Below are 25,416 nucleotides of genomic sequence, written 5' to 3' on the forward strand. Positions count from 1 at the left end.
ACTGTGACAATAGCAAAATAGCAAAGAATCTTGTGGCACCTTATAGACTAATAGACGTTTTGGAGCATGAGCTTTCGTGGGTGAATACCCACTTCGTGACATGCATCTGACAAAGTGGGTATTCACCCACAAAAGCTCATGCTCCAAAACGTCTGTTAGTCTATAAGGTGCCACAGGATTCTTTGCTGCTTTTACAGATCCAGACTAACACGGCTAACCCTCTGATACTTAATAGCAAAATACTTTATCTTCAGCTCTCTTGATAGTTACTTAAAGCTATTTTCACAGCTTAAAAGTTACACTTCACATAGCAAAAACTTTTATTTTTCCTCTGCATTTTTTGTTGTTGTAATGCCTGCATTATAGAAAATAAATGAAAGAAAGAAAGAAAGCCAGAAAGAACGAAGGAACAAATGAACAACAAATACTTGTTAAAAGGGTTGGAGGTGGTAGAACAAAATTGCCGTACTTATATGGATGGTAAACATAATTTTTATAGATCTTCTTCTGAGTCAGACTCAGAGTGGCTTTCAAAGGTGCTTCAAAAACTAAAAAAACCCCACCAACAACCCCAAACCCTTATATATCTGCACAGTGGAAAATATTTTAATCAGAGCTGCTATATAATACTTGCAAAACTCAGACAATGCATACAAAGTGCTTTCTTTCAGGCCTGTTTCCAGCTGCTGTTTTCCCAAAGTCTTAAGAAAGTGGTAGCAACAAAAAAGGAACGTCAAAATTTAAATTTCAAATTCAAACCTCTGCATGTGTTTTCATAAGAATAAACAAGATGCTAGAAATATAGATATGCTTGAATAATAGCAATAAAGTAAGCTGATTACTACTCTCCTCAGCCACAGGGAAAGTAGATTTGCAGGGGTGGCTGCTTTGGGTCCACTCCCCAAAGCCAAGTAGGTAACACTATCAGTTTCCCAGTATACCAGTACATTGCTGTTAGTCAGGTCAAGGGGCCTGAGTGATTTCTGTGGTTGTCAGTCACCACAGGTGCCAAATGACACCCTAAGCTATCAATGAGCAGTACCGAAGAGTGGTTAGAGAAGTTTATGTAGGATTCAGCCGGTATTTACTGGGATAGAGATTGCCCAGACCTAAGAAAGATGGTTCTAATTGTGAATGATGACAGACTACCAGTAGCCAGGCAACACTGCTGGATGACCCATTAAAGTCATGCGCTTACGTTGTCATATTAGAGAGGTGCAGGTGCACTGAAGATTTTTTTCATTCTTCCTCACCTATCCACGTACATGTGATCCACATTATTATCCACTATTATAACAGTCCCTATTGTAAAGTATTTAATTTATTATTTGTGTTGGTACCAGTTGACAGTGTAATCCTGAGCTCTGTTCTATTCTGCAACATCGACAGTTTACTTTTACTCTTCCATTTATTTTGCCTCATAAGCATGCCTCAGTGTAACAATGTGCATTCTGAGAGTCAGTCAGACAGCTTGTTACTTGTACTCAAGGCTGTAGCTTATTCCTACCACTGGGATAACTGCCCTTAGCAATAAAAAAGAATACAGAGAAGGATTTGGTTCAAGTGACACATGTCAACTATGGACATATGCAAAAAGATATTTTTTTTCAATATGCTGAGGCTGAAAAATGCATAGGTTGAGCCATAGCGGGGGCATGGTGAGCTAGTCTCAGGGAAGGATTTAATGAATGTTTTGCCCTGCCTGGTACGTAATTCACAAGGGCACTGAGAATGTTAGGCAAGAGGCACTGTGATTTCTGGACGGATGGTGACTATTCTATAGTGGAGACCTATATGCCACACAATTTTGCTAAGTTTTCCTGTCTGAAGTCATTGTTATATGATGTTTACATATTGGTGCTGAAAGAAAGCTTCTCAGCCCTCATTTTGGCATGCTACAAAGCCATCTGTAGTTAATGCATGCACTGATATATATATGTATCTGTGTAACTTTCAGGCACCAAAGTTATTTTTCTAAAGGACACTGTATTACTCAGATCCTTTTCTGGCTAATATAAAACTAATTTTCTTACAATCTATTGTATAAGGAAGCAGATTTTTATTCCATCATTTTGAGCACCCTCACTGAAGCTTTTCACTCACTAGTCAGCTACTTCTGAGGGGTCCACATTACTGCTGAGATATAAGGTCAAATAGCATCAGGCATTGCCAAGGTCACCACAGAAAATGACTGGCCTCCTTGAAAAATATAGTATCCAATTGCCTAAGGAGAAAACATCCTAAAGCTGTTCCAAAACCAGTTTCCTACATGGTAACAAACCTAGAAATTCATCTTTATGATCTATGGCTGTTTCTATGAAAACTGTGTATATCTGCAGGTGTCTTACTGACATGGATCCAATTACATAAAGGTAATAGCCTAAATGAACTGAGGAATTAAAAAGTACATTTTATGGACAAAAGTGAATTCTGTGAATTGCTTGGAAACAGACTACAAAACCTGACACACAGCTATGAAAATACTATGGAGGAATGAAGTAGATTATAAACGTATCTCTGATTTCATTAACAGAGAGCTTAAAAACAACGTGGAGAGTTACACAGTGGTTTCAAAATGTCTTCATCAATATCTTGTTAATATTCTGCATCAAGAATAAAAGGTGTCATCTCAAATTAATCACTGGGCAAGTCTATTAAAAGATTTTATTTCCATCTAATGTTTAGGCCAAGACTTTTGTGGCATGAGACTTTGCAAAATCATCACCTTCAAGTGACAAATGCTGGTCTACTCTTCACAACTAGGAGTTCTCACCACGGCTTCTGGCTCTGAAGTCTGGCTTTGGCCCTGAGCAGCATAAGGCAGTTGGAGATCTCGCTTTCTGGCAGCTGCACAGTTGGAACATAAAACTTGCAAAACTAAAGAACAGAGGGCCTATGCTCTAAAGAAAGAACTAATACATTTAAACAACTGCATCATAGGAAAAATATGTTCATACAAGAATTCAGCCAACTGGTAATATTAATTTTAAAAGAATTTTACAAAATTCAGGGTAGTAAACATAAAAATGAATTTGAACAATCCCTTCCCCCATAACTCTATGTGAGACGCTTTTCTAAAAATATGTTACAAAATGACTTTTGGTAGATGAAATAAGAGTACGACCTTAAAAACAGGTGTAAAAAGTTTCAACTGCCAGCATTAACAACCATTTAATTTAATATCTAAAGTTTCTTGATTGGACACTTTTTGAGCAGTAATAACAAGATTCCTAAGCCGCTTCCTGCGGCCCAAGACTAAATTTAGCTACTTTCACCTTTTTAAAACATCATTTCAAAACATCACAGTGGATTAAGTCAATGTTTCCTAATTGATTACATATATTATAGCATGATTCGTTTCCCCAAGTACTACTTTAGCCAGTTATTGTTTGTTTATTTGTTTGTTTATTTGTTTATTGGAACAGGAGCAGAGAACTGATGCCTCAACTAGTATACTTGGCAAATTCTTTGTTTTCTTAACAGGAAGCTTAAGGAATTAAAAATGAATTTTCCTCTTCTTCAAGCTTGGCAACTGTTTCCCAGATTTCCCATTTAACCTAAATTAATAGGGTTTGGTAGAAAACCAAGCTCTGTTTTCACAGTCTATTTCAGACTGCATTATGACACATTTACAATATTTTTGTCTGACCAAATTATATACTTTAGTCACAACAATACATATTTTCCCATTTCTGCATCATCTGCTGGTGATGGCAAAGCTAATCAGTTACAAACCAGCCACATTTCTAACACTGATTTTGTAGCCTTTATAAACTGTCCTTTTTTCTTTAATATAAAATATAGCAAATATTGCATTCAGTAATGCATGACAATAATGAACAACTCGTTACCAAAAGATACTGACATATTGGAGTAAGTCCAGAGAACAGTACCAAAAATGGTGGCCTAGGAAAGATGAAACAAATTAAATATGTATAGCTTTAATATAATGTGTGTGTGTTGGGGTGGAGGGGGTTATCATTATTTGAGGAGCGCAAACATATAGAGTATTTGGGTGACATGCAGAGTTATAGTTAGGAGTAATGGGATGAAATTAATAAAATATGAAATTAGGCTTAATATCTTAATTTCAGAAAAAATGTCTTGACAGTGAGATAGGGATAGTTTCCTAATGTAAGGTGAAGAGCCTTATTGTTCAGGACTGTGAAAACTAGCCTGGACATTAATAAAATGAAAATATGCTGTAGGGAACAATTCTGCATTGGCTAGGAGCTGGACTGGAACTTCAGATACCTGTAGGACTTTTCCATCTCTGACTTTTATGATTCTTATGGCTGAGACAGAGGTATGGGAAAGAATCAAGAGATGAGGTTTGATCATGCCATCCGTTGCACATGCACAAATTTTACTAACTTCAGTAGCTGTTATGCCCATTCAGAAGTAATTATACATGTACAACTGAGCCCGTGAGTTCTAATCTTGGCTCTCTCATAGCCTTCATGATCTTAGTTAAGTCACAAATTGTGTGTCTCACTTCCTTCATCTGTGTAATGAAAGTAATAATATTTTTCTACCTCATAGCGTGCTGTAAGGTTTAATTCATTAATATTTGTAAAGCACTTTAACAGAGTCTGATGGAGGTGCTATGTAGGCACAAATATTTTCAAACCCCACTACCCTTCTTCTAGAAACCCTTAGTGGCTCCTTTTCTGATTGAAATTAATAACTGATTAAGATCTCATTGCTAATCAAGGAAATTTTTTTTTGGCTTTAATTGCCTGTGCTGAGGTCTGAGACCAGGGAAACGGGGAGAGTATAAAAGAATCACTCCTGGCTACTACCACTGGATCTACTGAACATCTGGGCCCCTTCAACCATGTTGGAGAAGGCTAGTGGGGGACAAATGTCCCTCTTTATCTTCCCAGTAACTGCTACTTTTAGTGCTACTAAATCTCTTGCCCCTGCTCATCATACTGGAGGATGATTGGGGAGAGTTAAAGCCTTTAGTTTGTCCTCCATTAACTTCTTGTAGCTGCCAGTAGAGCTGTTGTGCCCCTGGAGTTACTTCTGAAGCATCCTTCCTTTTATTTGTTCTCCTATGTTACCTATTTGAATATGCTATATAGATCTGTGGGTGGGCCACTAGCACTCTGCGTATTTGCATGTGTGTCTTCTGTTATGGTATGGAGGATTAGTTGTGAATGAACAAATAATACTCATATATGTTACTTAGATTCTTGGCAGAGTAGCATCCCATGTACTTTGTTTCGAACATCTAACAACATTATTTTCATATTAGCTTGTGGTTATCAAACTTTTGTTTGGTGATCCCTTTCACAGAGTAAGCCTCTGAGTGTGATTCCCCCCTCCCTTAAATTAAAAACACTTTTTAATTAGGGCAGTCAAGTGATTACAAAATTAATTGTGATTAATCATGCTATTAAAAAAATTAATCACGATTAATCACGCTGTTAATAATAGAAAATGATGTACTTTAATGTTTTGATGTTTTTCTACATTTCCAAATATATTTGATTTCAATTACAACACAGAATAGAGTGTATAGTGCTTACTCTATATTTATTTTTATTACTAATATTTGCACTGTAAAAAACAAAAGAAATAGTATTTTTCAATTCACCTAATACAAGTACTGTAGTGCAATCTCTTTATTATGAAAGTTGAACGAATGCAGAATTATGTACAAAAAATAACTGCATTCAAAAATAAAACCATGTAAAACTTTAGAGCCTACAAGTCCACTCAGTCCTACTTCAGCCAATCGCTCAGACAAACAAGTTTGGTTACAATTTGCAGGAGATAATGCTGCCTGCTTCTTGTTTACAGTGTCACCTGAAAGTGAGAACAGACGTTCACATGGCTCCGTTGTAGCTGGCATCGCAAAATATTTATATGCCAGATGTGCTAAAGATTCATATGTCCCTTCATGCTTCAACCACCATTCCAAAGGACATGTGTCAATGCTGATAATGCTTGTTAAAAAAAAAAAAAGCATTAATTAAATTTGTGACTGAACTCCTTGGGGGAGAATTGTATGTCTCCTGTTCTATTTTACCCACATTCTGCAATATATTGCATGTTATAGCAGTCTCAGATGGTGACCCAGCACATGTTCATTTTAAGAACCTGCACAGCAGATTTGACAAAACACGAAGATGGTACCATCTTTCTAAAATATGAGATGTGAGATTTCTAAAAATAGCTACAGCACTCTACCCAAGGTTTAAGAATCTGAAGTGCCTTCCAAAATCTGAGAGGGATGATGTTTGCAACGGCGGCTACAAAAGTGCCATGCGAATGCCTATTCTCACTTTCAGTTGACATTATAAATAAGAAGCAGGCAGCATTATCTCCCAAAAATGTAAACAAACTAGTCTGTCTTAATGATTGGCTGAACAAGAAGTAGGACTGAGTGGACTTTTAGACTCCAAAGTTTTACATTATTTTGTTTTTGAGTGCAGCTATGTAGCAAATAAAGGGATAAAGAGATTGCACTATGTATGAGGTGAACTGAAAAATACTATTTCTTTTGTTTATTATTTTACAGTGCAAATATTTGTAATAAAAATTATAATATAAAGTGAGCACTGTACACTTTGTATTCTGTGTTGTAATAGAAATCAATATATTTTAAAATGTAGAAAATCATCCAGAAATATTTAATACATTTCAATTGGTATTCTATTTAACAGTGTGATTAACTGCGATTAATTTTTTTAATAATGATTTTTTTTAGAGTTAATCATGTGAGTTAACTGTGATTAATTGACAGACTATTTTTTATATTTAACACTATTATAAATGCTGGAGGCAAAGTGGGGTTTGGGGGTGGAGGCTGGCAGCCCAGGGCTCCCACGTAATAACCTTGTGACCCCCTGACGGTTCACAACCCACAGTTTGAGAACACCTGTTTTAGAAGACATACTCCTCATGCTTGTAATTTTGCAAAGTTAGCTAGTTACCAGCCTGACTGAAAGCAGCACCCCAGCTTTATTTTATAGTCCCACATAAACCAGCTAGACTGAGTTGAAAGCACCACTAAACTCATGTAAGAGGTTTATGTGTGGAGGAAGGTTAGGGGCAACACTCAAGTAAGAGCCCAAGTTAACTCTGCAGTTAAGACATAATAGACTTATGGAAAGTAAAAGCAGCAGCTCCTAATATAGAATCAGCCTAAGAGCAAAGAGAGACCGTTTTAGCAGAAGCAACTGAAGCAGACACAGAGCACATACTCTTCGGAGATTGGTGATTTCCTCAGACTGACTTTTTCAGTTTAAACTCAGTGTTAGGTTTGTTCTGATCTTTTCTTGTCCCTTTACCTACCTGGTAGCCTCACTCTCTTGACCCTCTGTGCTCCTATCATCCTCTCATTTTCCTCTTCTCATCTTCTCTATACTGTCCCCTTTCTCCTCCACACCATCCTAGCTCCACATATTTTAAAAAATTACAAGGAGAAATATAGAAAAATAAACTTTAAAAAAATGTGGAATCAACATGCCATTTGGTAAGCATCACTGTGTTTATCCTGCTTGTAGGTTGAAATGCTGTATTTTTTTCTCTCAGCTTTTGCCTGTCTTGTGTATTAGCTATAAACTCTTCTTGGAAGGGAGCACATTTTTAATATAAATATCTGTTTTGTATGGAACCTAACATAATAGGATCCCTATCTTGATTTCCAGCAGCATCTACACACCCTATACATATATCAACAAAAAGAACAAAACAGATGCTCATGGGAGTCTTAAGCTAAGATAATTTAATACACAGAAAGCATGCAACCTTCAATATTTTCAGCAAGATATCAAACGTCCACATATTGAGTATTTCTTTTATATCTGAAGGTGATGATGCATTTCTTTATTTTTATACTCTGACAAGTTTTCACCTTCTCTTTCAGTTATCAAAGATTTTGAGAATTTCTAGTAAAGTGACAATACTTACATCTCCCAAAAAATTTGCTGTTTTCTCTGCCATTATAACTGTTACATTCTCATTTCCCCTTAATCTGGCACATGTAATACAGGTACTGTGTGGACAAAAACTGCATAAATTTTATTTTTTCTCTTTCTAGATGTTTTGAGAAAAGTGAAGCATGTTGTGTTTGTAGGCTGGGGCTACAAGTGGTGGAGAGTCCCCCAGTTCCTTCCAGAAACTATTTCACAGAGGGTATGTCTAAACGGGCATACTCAGGAAAGTTAAACTGAATTAACTGAAGATGTAAATTTAACATGCATTATTTAACACTCAATGACTCACTCAGAAGTAAAGTGGTCTTAGAATGCTTTAGCTTAATTCACAAAGTGTCCTTGTCTAGACATGCCCTAAAGAAAATCTTTCCTTGTAACTTTGCTCAACAACTTCTCATTACTCTTAGTTTTATCCACTATGATTCCCTAAAGAATGCATAATCCATCAAATATTGGAAATTTATTGTGCTCAGATGCTATAGTATCTGAATTAGTTCAATGTTGTGCATCTAATCTGATGGACAACCACCAGTTTAGAAGCAATATATTGTATTTATTTCTTGTAGGTCATTATCATGTCAGGTTAAAAATGAACATGGCAACGTAACACGTTATTTGCTAGCTCCAGTAAGCAGTATCCCAACTGAATTTTCCATGAGTATGTCTTCAAAAACCTGGGAGAAAAAATGGGGTTGGGATTATTTTGATCTCTTGTAAAGTGCTTCAGAACAGATGACTTGCCAAAGTACTAGCTGTCAGGTCACAGTACTTGTTATGACTTCAATATCCCAATAACGACATGGTGTTTTTTTTCTTAATTCTCTTCTAACACACAGTGCCCAGTCAAATACATACAAGATACAAACAGAAAAAAGCAAATTGCTGCCAGAGTGGATTTCTGGTGATCAACCTTGCCCCCTTATTCCTTCTGTACTATTCCCAAAGGACAATATTTGTTATGGGAAGGCACACATAGACCATTATGAAAAGTGTTGACAAAATTACATATCGTCTCAGCTTAAAGTGTAGTACTATTTTCAAAAGTGAATAGGCAAAAATGACATCTTGTTACTTAACCAATCTGCTCCTGAATGTATTCAGTGACCAATTTACTTAAGTTAAAAAATAAGTTTGTATTAATCTTCACTTCTGTCAGTACTACAAGATCAACAGTTATAAGAGAGTGTCCCGTACTGTATTATGACTCACCCAAAATCATCAACAAAACTGTTAACTAAGTTCTACATGCAGGTACAATTCATGTTCTGGGATACGGGTCTCAGACCTTATTGAAGAAAATGGCAGTACACATGTGTAACCAATGACAGAATACATCTTGCAGAATTTTCATCACCAAAAATGATGCACAAGTCATAAAGACTATGGCTGGACTTTCAGATTCCAGGATGAAATAGAAGAGTTGGCTATTAGAAACATCTTTTTCTTGCACACTGCAAGTTTGGTACGGGAATAACTGAGGTTTAATAAACACGGATGTCTAAAAGTCCTTTTATTCTAGAGTTATTTTTCAGAGTAGAATCACACACTAAAATTGAGCACATATTTATTAATATTATACTGTTACCAAATTACATTTTGATTTATATTCTCTTTTGTCTTATTGTGTCCCAGTTTTTTTCTATAGTATTAAAAAAATCAGCATTATATAACACAATGTTTTAGCAAATGCAAGACCTTATGCACTTCCTATTAAAGATTCAAAAGTATTTTGCGTAGAGTGTGTGAACAAGGTTTGTGAAATGCTAATGGTGTGAATTATGGTCATTCATCACTCCTCTACTGAGGTATAATCTAGTCTACCGGATGGTATGGCAAATCATCCTGACATGTTTATATTAATGTGTATGTAAATGAGCATAAGAAAGAAATGGTCAAATTTATGTTAAAGACTTCTGAAGGCTTAACAGCATCTTACTAAGTATATATGTCAGCTTAATCTAATCCTCCTACTTCTAACACGTCCTGTGGTCTCAGCACGGTGCCTATAATGCTCTCATATGTTATGAGGGATTGCCTCTGAGAAGTTCACCATCAGTAGTACACTTTGTTTAATAAAACTTTACATTTGGTCTTAGGCTGACAGAATGCTATCTTTCTCAAATTTGCATCACAAACCTTTAGCTGCTTCTGACATCAATAACACTTGCAATAATACTTTCCAGTAATCTGTTACAACACAGAGAGTGCACATATTCTCAGTTCCCATCTTACTTTGTCAGCTGCAAACAGGCTGCTCTACTTTGCATGGACTGGTTCAAATGAACACTGAAATTTGTTGCGCCAAAAAAGCACTCTTTTAGTCAGCATCTCATCTAAGAAGATCTTTGGTGGTGTTCCTTTCCTTGCCTCAAGGTCTCCAAGTTCTACTTAAGTAAAGCATCTTTCTTTCCCTTCATGTTCACACTTATCTCCTCATAGAATGGACAATGCATTGGGGTTCTGAGCTCACCAAAAAGTCTGCTGATGCCAGCTACTGAATTAACCTCAGGAATGGAACAACAGAGTATGGTTATTATGTTTGTCTCCTGTGGAGCGTTCCCCTCTTATCCCAAAAGCTACCAATGGAAGCCTGTCGATATCTAAAAACACAGCAATGTTTAGTTAGAATAGAATATGTTAGAATTTAGTTAGAATATGACCTCTCACAAAAAGAGGACCCATCACAACTCTCTTTTAGTTCCCTTGCAGTTTGAAGCCTATGGTAAATGAAGACTTTGAAAAGCAGGGATGGCGGGTGGGTCATGGGATCCACCCTGAATACAACACCTTGAAGAACCGCAGTTCTTTGTTTTTCAAGTATGTGTTAATGTGGAGCCCACTGTAGGTAAATGGCAAGTAATATACCCTCAGGATTGTGGGAGTGAGGATCATCAGACGAATCAAACAGGAAATGAAGTACTGCTCTCCCAGACTTCGTGTTTGCTCCAGCACCTGTCAAGGGTATAGTGTTTCATAAGGCCATAGTGTGTCAGTCCATGCTGCAACCTTCCAAATCTCAGAGATCAGAATGTGTATGAAGCAGGTGACAGATGCTGCCTGTGCTCTGTGTGCAGTGTGCCTTAATGTTTGCAGAGAGAGGTTTGCCAGTCAGCTAACAGTGGAAATACACTCCATGGTCCATCTGGAAATTTTCTGGGACAAGATGGTTTGGCCTTTTAACAGGCCAGAAATGGCCACAAAGTAGCTGGGAGATAGCTGAAATAGCTCATTAAGGTAACACAGTAAAGCTTTGGATACATTCAGGTTGTGCAGTTTCTTCCTTCCTGTCATCAAATGCAACTTCAGGAAGAAGACTGGCAAGATAATGGATTGATTTAGGTTAAAGTCTGAAAACTCCTTAGGGCTGAACTGGGGTGCAGTCTCAGGCACCATGTTGTTCATAAGAAAAACTGTGTAAGGCACTCTGGTCATGAGAGTCTGGAGTTCACTGACTCTCAGAGCTGAAGTGATGGTGACTAGAAAGGACAGTTTGTGATAAGGTGGTGCACAGACATGGTGACAGTTGTTCAAAGAGAGGCTCCATAGAGGACAAAACTGAGGTCCCATGAGGGAGCTGGATCCTGAACCAGAAGGCAAATATGAAGGAAGACACTAAGGAATTTTGATAATGTTGGCCGTGAGACGATCAAGCACAATTGTACTAGAGTGTGACATGCCAATGCTGCTGCCAAGTGAATTCATCAGATAATTTAGTACCCAGTTCAGTGCCTGCCTTGACATGCTGGTGGTGGCTTATACCAGTAGGGGAATCTGGCAAGCCTCTCTGAAAGGAGAAGTTTTGTGCTTGAAGATGGGAAGAACTTCTAGCCCACTGATGGTGAAGAGCAGTAGACCTCTTTTAGGGGTAGCAATGTGAATGGCACTGTGGATAATGGGGCCTGTACCGGAGGCACTTTAGCATGAGTGAGTGTTCCTATTCTCTCCTAAGCTTGTCTTCCATGATTGGTGTCAATGCTGTGGGAAGCAGTTCATAGCCAGGGTTGGTGTCAACATGGTGTTGAACACCATAGGTGGTTCCTTCTCTTCAGCCCTTGATGCTTTGTGGGACTGGTAGATTTCTCTCCAAGGCTTTGCGTTGTCTCTCCTTATGGGAGGCTACTGAAGTGACATCTGTCAGTTCACCCTTTGATGTCAGAGATGTCAGTTTTGACACCGAGGGTGTAGATGCAGCTTCGGTGCCAGTTCTTTTCTCAGTGCCATCTTTTCTGCACTAGTCTTAGATGTAGTGTATTTATTGGATGGAGTGCTGGATAATGATGGCTTGTCCACTAACAGGATCCTGGAATTGTTTCCTCAGGCTCTGATGAGATCTTCACGGATTGTTCTAGAAGATGGAGTTTCAGCCTTGTGTTTCTCAACTTACGCATTCTAACAGAAAATGACAGACATACTGAGCATCTGCTAGGTATGTGTGATTCCCCCAAACTAATCTCCCTTTGAAGGGGATTAGTCCATTGAAAGATGGACAGGGCTTTAAACCTGCAGGTTTCAAGTCTGTCACATTAAGGAAGAGGGGGCATCAACAGGGGGGTGTAGCCATTGATACTTAGTTAAAGTGGGTCAATAGAATGGTTGAGGTTGAATATAAAGGTAATCAAAGGAGTTCTGAAGAAAATCAGAATGTTTAGCCAAAGCTAAGAACTAATGTGCTGGATATGCGCCAGGTTCCATCTCACTGCCACAGTCTTCGAATTGCAAGGAAACATCATGCTGCTCTGTCCTTTATACCCTCACATGGGGGCATGAAGAGGCACAAGGTGAATGTGTGGACCCAACAGACACTACTACTTGAAAGTTTCCAGTCTTGTGAGCACTGAGGCTCATGCACACTTACAGTGGGATGCACACTGACACATACTTAAAGAAGAATGTTCTATTTTTTAGTCAAAAAAGGTAAAAGGCAATGTGTTTCTATAGTAAGTTAGCAAGGCACTAGTTGAATCTCTTATGTATTTTAATCTCAAGTGGTGGACTAGCATTTAAATTAAAAAGTCAACAACACAGAGTCAGCAACAAAAGCTAGCTTTACTAATTATAAAAAGCCTATAGTTAAGTTTCACCAAATATGGCAGCATAAAAGGTAAAAGCACATTACTGTTACTTTAGTGACATCAAAGCAAGGTATGACCCTAATAAAGTATAAGTGGAAAGTTCCTAGAACCTAATAACCAGTCAAGCTAAAAAAATTTATGTAAAAATATATTTATTAGTGTATGTCTATCAATAACAAGACTTCAACTAATTTGACAATTATTTTAACAGCACAATCTCAAAAACTAATAATCTAAATTGTCATTGAATTATAGACTCTAAAAAAATAATAGAAAGGTTGGGAAAACAATAAAAAAGGTTTGAAAACAGTAGAAAAAAAAGGATTTCATACTCTTTTTCTTCCTACATGTTTGATCCCTTCGATATGCAGAATTACATAGGTAAAAAACTGTTAACATTGTTTCAAAACCGACAGTCGGAATATATAAAATTTATATTAATTTATATTTCATGAGCTATATAATAATAGCATGAAGAGACTCCAGGGGATATTTTAGCGGTCCATTAGTATACTGCATCCCTTGAGAGGTTGAAGCAACTCCACTGGAGGCCTTATTCTTCACAATGCACCCAGAATGTATTTTAATGAAGCACTTAACCATACCCCTTGTTGTGCCTTAATGCTGTATTAAAGATGTTTTTTTTTCTGATTTTGATCTTTCTTTACAGCAGAAAGGAAACTGGTTTAAAAACTCTCGTATCTGGGGTCTACAGTACACTGTCAGAATGGTAGCTAACAGGAAGAGTAGCCTCATCAGTAGCCATTTTATTGGAAACTTTATTTTCAGATACATTGCACAATGTGTCTTCTCTCCATATGGACTTTTTGAACAGAAGTGTTAAGCAACATGGGTGAAGCTTCCTTTTAAATTCTTTACTGGTAATTTAGTGCTGGCTGTAAATGTAATGCCTACTACGTTTTCACAAGAATGCATTTCTTACCAATGATGATAATGACAACGGTCATTAGGGCCTTAGAGAGAATTAAAAGGAACCAAGGATGAACGAATAAATAAAAACCATGATGACTCATTCTATACCCATGCCATTAGTATAACATAAAATACCAAACAGTCAAATTTCCCCCCATCCCATCTAGTTATACATTTTGCTCAATTCTAGACTGAAATAAGGCAAATGTACTTTATTCCAAAGTAATTATTATATGACCTGTGAAGCATCAGGGAGGAAGCAGGCAAAAGGATAATGTAAATCACATTCTAGGAACATGTTTTAATCAGGCTGCTTCTTAGCTCTCAAACAAGGCATAGTAGAACAACAACATTCTGTCAGGCTATATGTTCATTTCTTGCTTCCTGGATTAAGCATGCTTATTTTATGCCACATTTTTTATCGCTTTCTATTTTGTATTTTAATCTATTAAACAATGTCAAGTTGAATTTCCTTCAAAACTGCTGCAGGTTACGTAAAAAAAAACCTTAGGATCTTTGAGGGCTAGCTTTTATGTCAGCTAATTAATATGGATCATTTGTGGTTTTACAAATGTCTTTTTGTGTGTGTGTGTGTGCATGCGTGCAAGAGATGGATATAGACTAAGGGCCTCATCCTACAGTACGGAGGAATGGAGGTTGTCCGTAACTCTGAAATGTTCATAACTCTGAACAAAGCACAGTTCGGGATCCAGATCCAGCAGTTGACACTCCAGGTCAGTTTTAAGCAGCAGGAAAACTTACTACTCAGTGCCAGCATGAGTTTGCAAGCGTGTGTGTGTGTGTGTGTGTGTGTGTGTGTGTGTGTGTGTGTGTGTGTGAGAGGAGAGAGAGAGAGAGAGAGAGAGAGAGAGAGGGAGAGAGATGGTCCCCCTCCCGGAGTGGGGGGAACAGCCCATCTCATGGCCAGGGGCTGTGTGTGGTTAAAAGCAACCCGTCTCCCTCCCGCCCGATGGGGGTGAGGGAGGGGTGAAAGCCATGCAGACTCCTACTCCTGGCTCTGTCTGTCTTGGTCTGGCAGCCCCAGTGTCTTGCTGTAAGAGGCTGCGCTAGTGTGGGGGTAGGGACAGGCAGCCCAGATGTGCCTACCTTTAAGATGCAGTACAGGCACAGTACACTATTTGCTTTTTTTTTTTTTGTCTCTGCTGCTGTCTACTTCCAGTTTCACATGGTGTCTGAGTGACCACTCAGTAGGTAACTCTGGTGTTCATACCTTTGAGGTTCTACTATACTTCTGTTGAAGTCAATGGCTAAGCTCTTGTTGATTTCAATAAGAGCAGGATTAGGTCTTTAAACATTTGTAGGCCTATCAAATGAAAGAGGTGTCTGTGCAGTTGCACGGCCTTACTGTTTCTCTAACTGAACATAGCCCGGACCCTAGACATCATGACACAGGAGATAAATTATAGTTATAATATTGTTATTGGTTTGAGCTCTCTTACTTTGCAAGGGGATTGACATTCTAGAAAGTTCTAATTCTGCAACAACATTAATGATTCAAACACTATACACTGATTGACAAAACACTTAGTCCACACTTTAAAGACACCCATGCACTCACCAATATTCTCTACCTTAGAGAAAGTGACCTTTTTTCATTGTTTTTCTATTTTAATCTTGTTTATGCTCTAAATAACTTTGCCTGCTAGCATCTAGAAATTACCAGCTATGCTCCACATGATCAGCAATACGAATGCTTGGTAATTAAACTGTCAAAGGCTTTTAGAGAGAAGATTCCATCCTTCCAGAGTCTGACTCATTTTTGTTTTTGTCATCTATTTGGGCTGCTAGATTTCTTGCCAGGATAATGTTTTTTTTGCTAAGTGGTAATATGGCTGGTGGTCAGAAAAGGAAAATTCATTCCCTAATCATGCCGACTCTTCACAGGTGCTTTTCCAGCTAAACTTTAGATATAGGTAAATAAATATTCCCCTTCCTCCCAACAATAGTCTTACCTGCTTGTAGTGTTCCAGCATCAAAACTATCCTTCCTGTAGAAAGTTCTAAAACACAAGGGAATTGCACTGCAATCTTCTGAAAGTTTCTCGACAGCTTGTCTAAACACAGCAACCATATCATGGAGTTTCCTATCTAAATCGACTGACGAAGCAGATGGTGAAATTGAGCTTAGGCATATTGAGATAGATGCACTAGATGCAGAACTGGACTCCACAGCTTCACATACAATTTGGCAGTCCTCTGACAACATCTTCATCACAAAACTTTTCCTTTTTGGTGGATCATCCACTACTGCAATGACATGCCACTCAATGAGTGCATCTCTGGGTAGGTGGGGAACCACGACCATAGTTAGCGTTCCACAGACTGCAGCTAGATCACTGTACATCTCTGGATCTTCTGCCTAAAAATTAAACAAAATAATCCTGGCATTAGCAGGAATGGAAAAAACACAAGAAATAGAATTTTATATGTCCTCATAGAACCTGCACCATGAGAATTAATTTTAAAACTGGCAAAGCTATAAAGAAATAGTAACATATTAAACATTAAAGTGAAAGGAATGACTGATTTCATTATGTATATTAAAATAAATATATTCACATTGTGTTTATATGAATACTTCAGTGTTGTTAAATAATAAATAATAATTGGAGATATACCTATCTCCTAGAACTGGAAGAGACCTTGAAAGGTCATTGAGTCCCAGCCCCCTGCTTTCACTAGCAGAACCAAGTACTGATTTTTTTGCCCCAGACTCCCAAGTGGCCCCCTCAAGGACTGAACTCAGAACCCTGGGTTTATCAGGCCAATTCTCAAACCACTGAGCTATCCCTTCTCCTCTTCATAGAATATCTGGGGGTTGGAAGGGACCTCAAGAGGGCATCTAGTCCAACCCCCTGCTCAAAGCAGGACCAATCCCCAGACAGATTTTTGCCCCAGATCCCTGAATGGCTCCCTTAAGGATTGAACTCACAACGCTGGGTTTAGCAGGCCTGCTCAAACCACTGAGCTATCCCTCCCTCGATCAAGGATGCTTTGGTTTGTTCTGCAATCTGTCTTACTAAGAAAGTAATCAATCAATTATGAGTTTAACAGCTAATACCTGCTCATCTTCCCAACCTTAGCCTCCTACTAGGTCTTTGTCATTCAAAGGAGGAGTACTGATCTTAACAAACTTTATGCTTATTCTTATACAATAGACAGGAATCAAAGAACAGCAAAACAGACCATGTAATGTGACATTTGTCCAGTCATATTCTTTGAATGTAAGAAATGTTAAGGGTGCCGCTGAGGCCATGGAAATAAATGAGCACAATACTTATGTTCCATGAAACAAATTCAGTTACCAATTACACAGGTTGTTCTGAGAAGCAGCATGTCTTGAACATAGTTCTCTAAAGGATGAGGGCCTCTCTCTAGTGACAAAGCTCAGCCTGCATGCCTGCGGTCTGAGGTTATTCTTATATTACTTGGCAAGCCAACTGCTGTGCCTGTGAGCTGTATTTAATAATGGCAAACAAGAATTGGGATAATATTTAGCTTCTTACTTTCCATACAAGCCCTGTAAAAATTACAAGCTAAATTTTACTGTACCATGGTAACAACTGTGGAAGGGACACTGCATGTTCACTACAGTTTTCCTCTGGGAATGAGGGGAGGAATTTGAGAAACTGCACCTTTTAAATCTAACAGTTAAGGGTTTCACATAGAACTTAGTTCGAATTTTTTACTAATCAGGGATTGGCTGCTGGAGAGATGCCCCAACTGGTATTGCCCTGCACCTTCTATCCCTTTTCTTCTCACAGCACAGCTCCCTCAGGATAGCAACATAAGGCTCTGAGATTTTAAAACCTGAACAGAAACTCAGAATGGCATACTTCAGCCTCCTAACAACCTTAAAGTTAATCATGGGTTTTAAAGTTACATATAGTATAAGCTTAAGTGCTTAAAGTTACATATATTGTCACAGTTACAGAGTGAAATATGCCTCAGATCCCTTTTAGTCCGTCTGAGGTGCACTTGTCAGGTGACAGATCTGGCTTCCTGCACCTCACTCTGAGTGGAACCATGCAGCAGTTCCCTTGTTTCCCAACTGCATAACCATAAGAAGCCCAGCTGCTTTTGACACCTGTAAACCCTTCCACTCCAGGGACCTGTGATGAGGAAGTTGATTAAAGTGACTCACAAGAGCATCTTCAAAACAAAGCATATTTATTCATTCCCAAAAGGTACAAGTATGAAGAGCAAAGGAGAAAACACAACAGAAGACCTACTCATTACATGGCTCTTATACCTTAATCTTTCTGTGCCAGCTTTTGTAAATGCTCTTCAGCCCTGCTAACCCCTATCTCTGGCTGGGAGAAACAGATGTACTGCTTACAACATGCTCTCTCTGGTTATTCCCTTCCTAGCCTGTCAGCCTTCATTGACACTCCCTCTAGCCACTCACTCAACTTTGTTCCCTTTTCTAGGTCTAGGGACCCTTAGATCTCTCTCTTTTCATCCTTGGCAAAACATCTGTGTCACTAGGGTGAGGCCAAGGAGTCACTTCTTCAAGGTTATGCACCATCTGCTGTGTTGGAGAATTTGTTGAGATGCTCCTTATCTAGGCCACTGTTCTACTTTTCTTGCTTTGTTTCTTTAACAACCCCTTTTGATCTAACTCCACAGCAAGCAGCCCATATAAACAAGCATACAAAGACATACAACAGATTTATAAAAAATAATACAGATATTTCCCAGTTCTCCACACGTGTGCCTAACTGCTTTCCAGTATGCATGAGTTCCTAACACATTTCACTCATGAAACCTGTTAAATGAAAATGAATCTGTTTATGAAAGTAAATCTTATTTTATTATATATATCTCCCCGAAGGAGTATTGTGCTGAAGGAGTAATAAATTACTTTTACCTGTCTTCTGAGCACATGAATTTTTATTTAAACAAGTTTTAGATTTTCTCTCTGGTCAATAGCTTTTTTCATTTTTTTAAAAGAGATCAGACATTAAGTACTCTTGATATTAGTGGCTTACACTTTTCTTCTCCTTTTTGTTTATTGATAATAACTTTTTTATATACCAATTTGCTTATACTACAGTCTATACTGGTAATTCTTACATTGTCTGACCTATGAATGAAAAAAAATAACAAGTCATTTACCTGAAGTCGATAAGGCCATAACACTCACCCGGCCTTCAATTCACATGCTCAATTTTCATCCACTCATTCTCGATTTCGAGAGGAAGGAATAATGACAGGTTAGAGGCACTTTATTTCAAAATTCACTCACAAAGTTACTGACAACCATTTTTCCACAGAAAAGTCTCTACTGCTTGACCCTCGTGAGCTGTTTACATGAAAAATGCACTTACTTCTAGATTAACAATAGTGGAGTCTAATTCCATACCAAACATATAGCAATTGCTTTAGCATCTCTGTTTTTGATATGGGACCAGAAATAGGGATAATTTGTCTCAAATTGCAGTCACTTCAGTCATAATAAAATCTCACTGAGTACTGTTTGCTTTCAGCACTTTCATTAGGTAAGCTGGGGCTGTTATTAAGGTACCAACACATAAATGTTATATTAGCACTTAACAGTAGCACAGTATTCTCCTCCAGGAGATGAATTCTAACCTTGTCAATATAATTCTGCTCTGAGTGCTGTAAAACAGTTTGAAAAGATGAAATACTGGTGCTTTGCACTGGAAAAAAAAAGTCATGCTCATTCAGGCTTAAAGGCCACTTTGTTGGCCCAAGGTGCTGAGGAACTGTTTAGAAAATAAGTCTAAAGAAGCTCTCTCAGGTCAAGTCAAGCATTGAGACAAACTTTTCTACTTTCTTGTGTTTGTCTTAGGTTGTTAAATCAATTACTTAGTATTTCTGCTTGCCTTCAGCTGCCATTTAGAATATGAGAGGAAATACAAGAAAGGCCAAGATAAAGTACATTTTCAAACTCAAAAAATGATAATCATTCTGAGTGAAAGACATGCACTGTGCACCCAAACCGTCTCATAAATAGGCCCTACCAAATTCACAGTTTATTCTGATCAATTTCATGGCTATAAGATTTAAAGTTTAGTCAATTTCACATTTTCAGACCTTTACATCTGAAATTTTCATAATGTTGTAACTGTGAAGGTCCCAACCTAAAAAGTGGTTTGCAGTGGAGTGGAGTTTCAAAGCTGTTATAGGAGGGTCACAGGATTGCCACAGTCACTTCTATGCTGCCTTCATAGCTGGGGAGCTGCAGGGAGTTCCCGGAGGCATAGGTGGGTCTGATTTTCCCTAGGCTGCTGGGAGCGCCCCACCAGGGGGCTCCTAGCTGCTAGTCCCATCTGGGCTAGGGAGGGACAGGACTTGTCCTAACCTTGCACAGCTGCTCTTGGGGGGGAATCAGACCCACCTCTGAGTACCTCCTCTAGCTGCAGAAAGCTCCGCGGCTGGGGCACTCCCAGTAGCATGGGAAAGACTGGACCCACCTCCACCTCAGGAAGCCTCCTCTGGCTGCAGGAAGCTTTGGAGCTGCTGCCCAGCCACAGAGATTCATGTAGCAGGGGGAGGTACCCGGATGTGGATCTGATCTCCTCCTGAGAGCAGCTGTGTAGGGAAGAGTAAGTCCCCTCCCTCCCCAGCCCAGGGACTAGAGCTGGGGAACAGTAGGAGCCACTGGCTGAGGTGCCCTCAGCCCTGCCCCTCCCACTTCCCTTCAGGATTTATTTCACAGTCCGTGACACATTTTTCATGGCTGTGAATTTGGTTGGGCCCTACTCATAAACTTGCATTTTGCAGCACCCCTAACCTTTAACTTAATGCAGCACAAGTGATGGAGCTGCTGGGAACTAAAGGTCTTTCTTATATTCCATTGTCTGTTATGGACTCTTTAAACAGTGACCTTTCCCAACTTATTTTCAAAAAAGCACTGTCATTTTTGAAGAACAGAGATATTCTATTCGTTTGAAAAAAGAGAGCCAAAGTTGTCACTTCCAAACAGCCTTAAATAACTGAATACCCTTTCTTTAATATCTGCAGCATACAAGGTATTCCTTATAGTATTAGGAAGTGCCAGGGAATACTGTATATAAGGAGCCAGGACTATTTAAGGTAAAATTGGCAATATTAAAAAGTTATTTACAATCTAGTTATATTAATTTTTAAAATGTGAGTGGATTATACTGGACTGGGAAACAACACGTAAATAATTGTATGGAGGCCCTGATACTTCACCAAGATACTTAAGCACATCAAGTAAATGGGAATATTTACTGTGCTTAAATTTATTCACGTTTAAGGAACTTGCTGAACTGGGGTCTGAGTCTCTCACCACTTCTTGCCAAATGAAGGAAAGTTCACAACTGCAGTTTCTCCCTGATTTTTAAACATATGATTAACCTGTACCTGGCTACCTTTCCACATTAACAATAAAACGATGGTTTAAAACAGAACTGCTATATGCTCATACACAAATGCTTTCCTGAGTTTTCTTTCTGTCAAAGGAGTTATATGCCTTAAGTTTGAATGCCTCACTTGATCAGGACATGCAGGCAAATGAACTACAGAAATATGAGATGAATTTAGGTGGCAGGCTGCAAATTTATTAATATAGCACTGGGATGAGGGAGGGTACCAGGCATTTAATGGGTTCCAGTTGGAGGTTACAAGGTTCTGACCATATAACCAATAGCTCAGTGACAGTCTGTGAAGACTTCGGGTCTCCCCTTCTCTTATAGGCATAAGGTCTACCAGTGAAATTCCAGGTCTCATTTATCTCTGGAAGTGTCATTTTTAGCCTTTATACACACTTGACACCGGTCACTAAATGTGACAAGCTAATCAGCTTTACTTTCCTAATATTAAACTTACAAGTCCTATTGCTTTCCTCCCAGCTGTGCCTCCATGATGCTGCGAAGAAGGTGAAAAAAAACCACTGGACCTTGGACAATTTGGTTCAATGTGGAAAAATTCCTTACTGATCCTATAACAGGCCATTGGGTAAATCTAAAAACACAGCTTCCATGCTACAACTAAAGGGAGGGAGAGTGGTTAAGCTACATGAGACAAAATGCATTTTAAAAGGTTGGGAGAGTTTAAATGTGTGTGTGTGTGTGTGTGTGTGTGGAGGAGGGCACGGGGTACATGCAAGAGCAACTTGCTAGCCAGTCACCCATTCCCAGCCATGGGAAGGTAGCAGATCTGAGGTAGGGTGGGCAGTCACCTCTCTTGCCCCACATGTGCTCTTGCATTGCCCACCCCTTCTGCCTTCTGGGCACCATGTTACATCCCCCAGTCTGGTCGTGATTCTTTCCTTTAAACTGCTGATGAGGTTCTGAGAGAGATGGTTAATTTGATTTCATTCTGTTTGCATTCTTCATGTACAAGAGCTACAAGAATCCCATTACTTATTCCAATGAATGCCTAATTGGGTATTGTATTACTACAAAACAGTGTGGAAGTCATTGCAGTGAACAAACCTAAATCAAAAACATTGCACTGTAAGTGATGTAAATTAACTTAAGAATGTGACACTTAAAAATGTTTAAAATTAGTCTCGTAATCTTTAAGTTTTTTTAATTAAAAACTGGAAAAAGCCCACTACTTCCAAATGAAAGAGGGATTTGACAAAGTATGTTTGTCAAAGCATGTTTGACAAGTATGTTTCAATCCAATATAGTATTTACCTAATGAAAAAAAATTGAAAAAAAGATACATATTTTACATATTAACGTTATTACATATATTGCTTGTTTGGGCTTCTTCCTTTAAGTACTTTACAAAGATATCCTTTTGTTGTGTGTGGAGGTTAAGGTTTAGTAATTTCATGAGTGAATATGAGATATGACTACATTTTAAGAGAGAGAATATATGCGTAACTGCTAGTTCTACAAAGAACTGACTTAGAGAACAAAAACTGTTATGTTTCTTTTAGAAGTTTAGTTCATGCAAATAATATATACCTTCTCTGGTATATATTATTATACCATTACTGTGGCAAGATCAATGTGCCTTTAAATAATACATTTAAATTTTTCCTTTACACTGGTCTGCATAAAACAGATTGTACCAAACTCCAGAGATCCAGTTTAAGCTTTGCTACAGTCTCCTAGAACAATAGGTTTACGACTTTTGTAAGTGGAGACTCCAATAGGAAAACTGCAGAGAAATAAGAAGTCAATTCCTGAGGATAGTAAGAGAGAAGTAAACTTCTTTTCAGCATTCTAGTTTGTCAAACACGTTGTGTCATAACATTTTCCCAGATCTGGACTTAGCGTCCAAATATGGGTGTTAGCATGAAAACCTCCAAGCTTAGTTACCAGCTTTGGACCTGGTAAAGCTGCCACCAGCCAGGAATCTATACAGTGCTGGCGCACTGTGGTCTCCCAAACCTTCCCTGGGGGACCCCCAGACTCAGACTCCTTGAGTCTCACAACAAAGGGAATAAACCATTTCCCTTCCCCCCTCCGGGTGTTCCCTCCCTGGTTACTGGAGAGATATACAGAAGCAAGCTCCGTGAATCTAAACAGAGGGACTCCACCCTCCCTGTTTCCAGTGCTGGAAACACAAGTACTTCCTCCCTCACCCAGAGGGTATGCAAAGTCAGGTTAGTAAATTCTAACACAAAGAGATTTTCCCCCCTGACTTCTTCTCCCACCAATTCCCTGGTGAGCTGCAGACTCAATTCCCTGGAGTCCCCACTAAAGGAAAAAACTCCAACAAGTCTTAAAAAGAAGGCTTTATATATAAAAGAAAGAAAGGACATAAAAATGGTCTCTCTGTATTAAGGTGACAAATACAGGGTCATTTGCTTAAAAGAAAAAAATGAATAAACAGCCTTATTCAAAAATAATACAATTCAAAACATTCCAGCAACTACACACATGTAAATACAAAGAAAACAATATAAACCTTATTGTCTTACAATCTTTGTACTTACAACTTGGAAACAGAAGATTAGAAAGCTGGAGATAGAAAAATCACTCTCATAGCCGAGAGGGTCAGACCCAAGACAAAAACAAAGAAGTCACACACAAACTTCCCTCCACCCAGATTTGAAAAAGTCTTGTTTCCTGATTGGTCCTCTGGTCAGCTGTTTCAGGTTACTGGTGTACCCTTTTACAGGTAAAAGAACATTAACCCTTAGCTATCTGTTTATGACAACGTGTGAGCCAAATACATCGCTGGTAACTCTATTGATTTCAGTGGGTAAATCTGGCAGGTCCAGTATTTCACAGTGGTAAAATTAAGTGTGAAGAATCTTTTCTTTCCAAAGTTTACTGTTGTGAACTACAGGAAATAATACAGCCTGGTATTTGAATTCCTTTCTGAAATTACACAGGTTATTTGTCGTGTACTTGAAAAACCCCATAATTTAAAGGTAGTATCCAAGATTGGTAGATTAAAATGGACTTTTAAAGGCTGTAGTAATTTTATTATTGGAAGCAAAAAGGACTTTGTTATTTAAAATCATGTTTCTGTCTGAAATTTTGCACCCTAATCTGCAATGTGTTGCACAGAGTGGTGTGCACTGAACTTCAGTGAGGTTATGTGTGGGTTCTGCAGTCCTCTTTTGGAGGGTCAACTGGAGGATGGGGGCTTATTATTTACTGTTATTAAAAGTAACACTTGGTGTTACTATAATTGATAGAGACTAGACAAAAGGGCCTCTATTTTTTCAGTTTGTTACTCTGTGCATTTGACAGCACATTCTGAATGGTTGTTTCACTACCTCTACAATTATAGGACAGTTTCCCTTGATGTTGTGCAGGTCTTTTGCATGCATTTTTAAAAATAGGGGAAGTAGTCACAGAACTGCAAAAATAGGCTTGGAACTTAGGGTAAGATATTTTTTAAAGGAATGTAGGTGCCTGTCTCGCCAATTGTTTCAGTACTTCCAAATAAGCTCTATGCAAAATCATGGTGTAAGTTAGCTATCAGATGAAAGCTGGTCAGTGTAACTTAAGACATTTTTGAGTGTATACAATGAGTGCAACGCCAATTATGTACAAAAGAAATGTAAAAGATTAGATTTATGGAAGCGAAGGATACCACTGGATAGAGTCAGGGCTTGTCATGAGGACAGACCGTCTAAACTTCTTCGTAGTCAACCAAGCATGTCAAAAGCAACTCACAAGAGAATTAACCTAAAGATACCCCCTTATGCCTCATCCTGTAGACTACATATGTGCTCAAACTACATGCACTGTGAAGAGTTCCAAATCAGTGGGACGATTCACATTGTATAAGTTATGCACCTCTGTAAGTCTTTTCAGGACTGGGACCATAGTGACTAAAGGTCCTACAGATAATTCTGATCTGAATAATCAGTATTATACACACTTTTTCCTCAGAAGATTTTTAAAAAGTTAAACAAATGTAGATGCTCATGATGAACCGAAATCGCTTAGACACTGAACTGTATACCCAAGTATGGTACAGGTTTTTTACACACAACTGTGCTAATGCATCAGTCAGTTATTCTAGCTGTTA

General features: G+C 38.5%; 1 protein-coding gene across 4 annotated transcripts in view; it reads right to left on the reverse strand.

The window, feature by feature from the left end:
- Positions 1-25,416, reverse strand: part of DPH6 (diphthamine biosynthesis 6) — a 382,018-nt gene that overhangs the window by 52,323 nt on the left and 304,279 nt on the right. For all 4 annotated transcript variants that reach the window (XM_030559373.1, XM_030559372.1, XM_030559370.1 and 1 more), the window contains exon 14: positions 15,928-16,333. In XM_030559373.1, coding sequence (XP_030415233.1) covers positions 15,928-16,333 — 406 coding nt within the window. The remainder of the gene's footprint in view (positions 1-15,927; positions 16,334-25,416) is intronic.

Source organism: Gopherus evgoodei, chromosome 4 (genome assembly GCF_007399415.2).
Source record: "Gopherus evgoodei ecotype Sinaloan lineage chromosome 4, rGopEvg1_v1.p, whole genome shotgun sequence".
NCBI lineage: Eukaryota > Metazoa > Chordata > Testudines > Testudinidae > Gopherus > Gopherus evgoodei.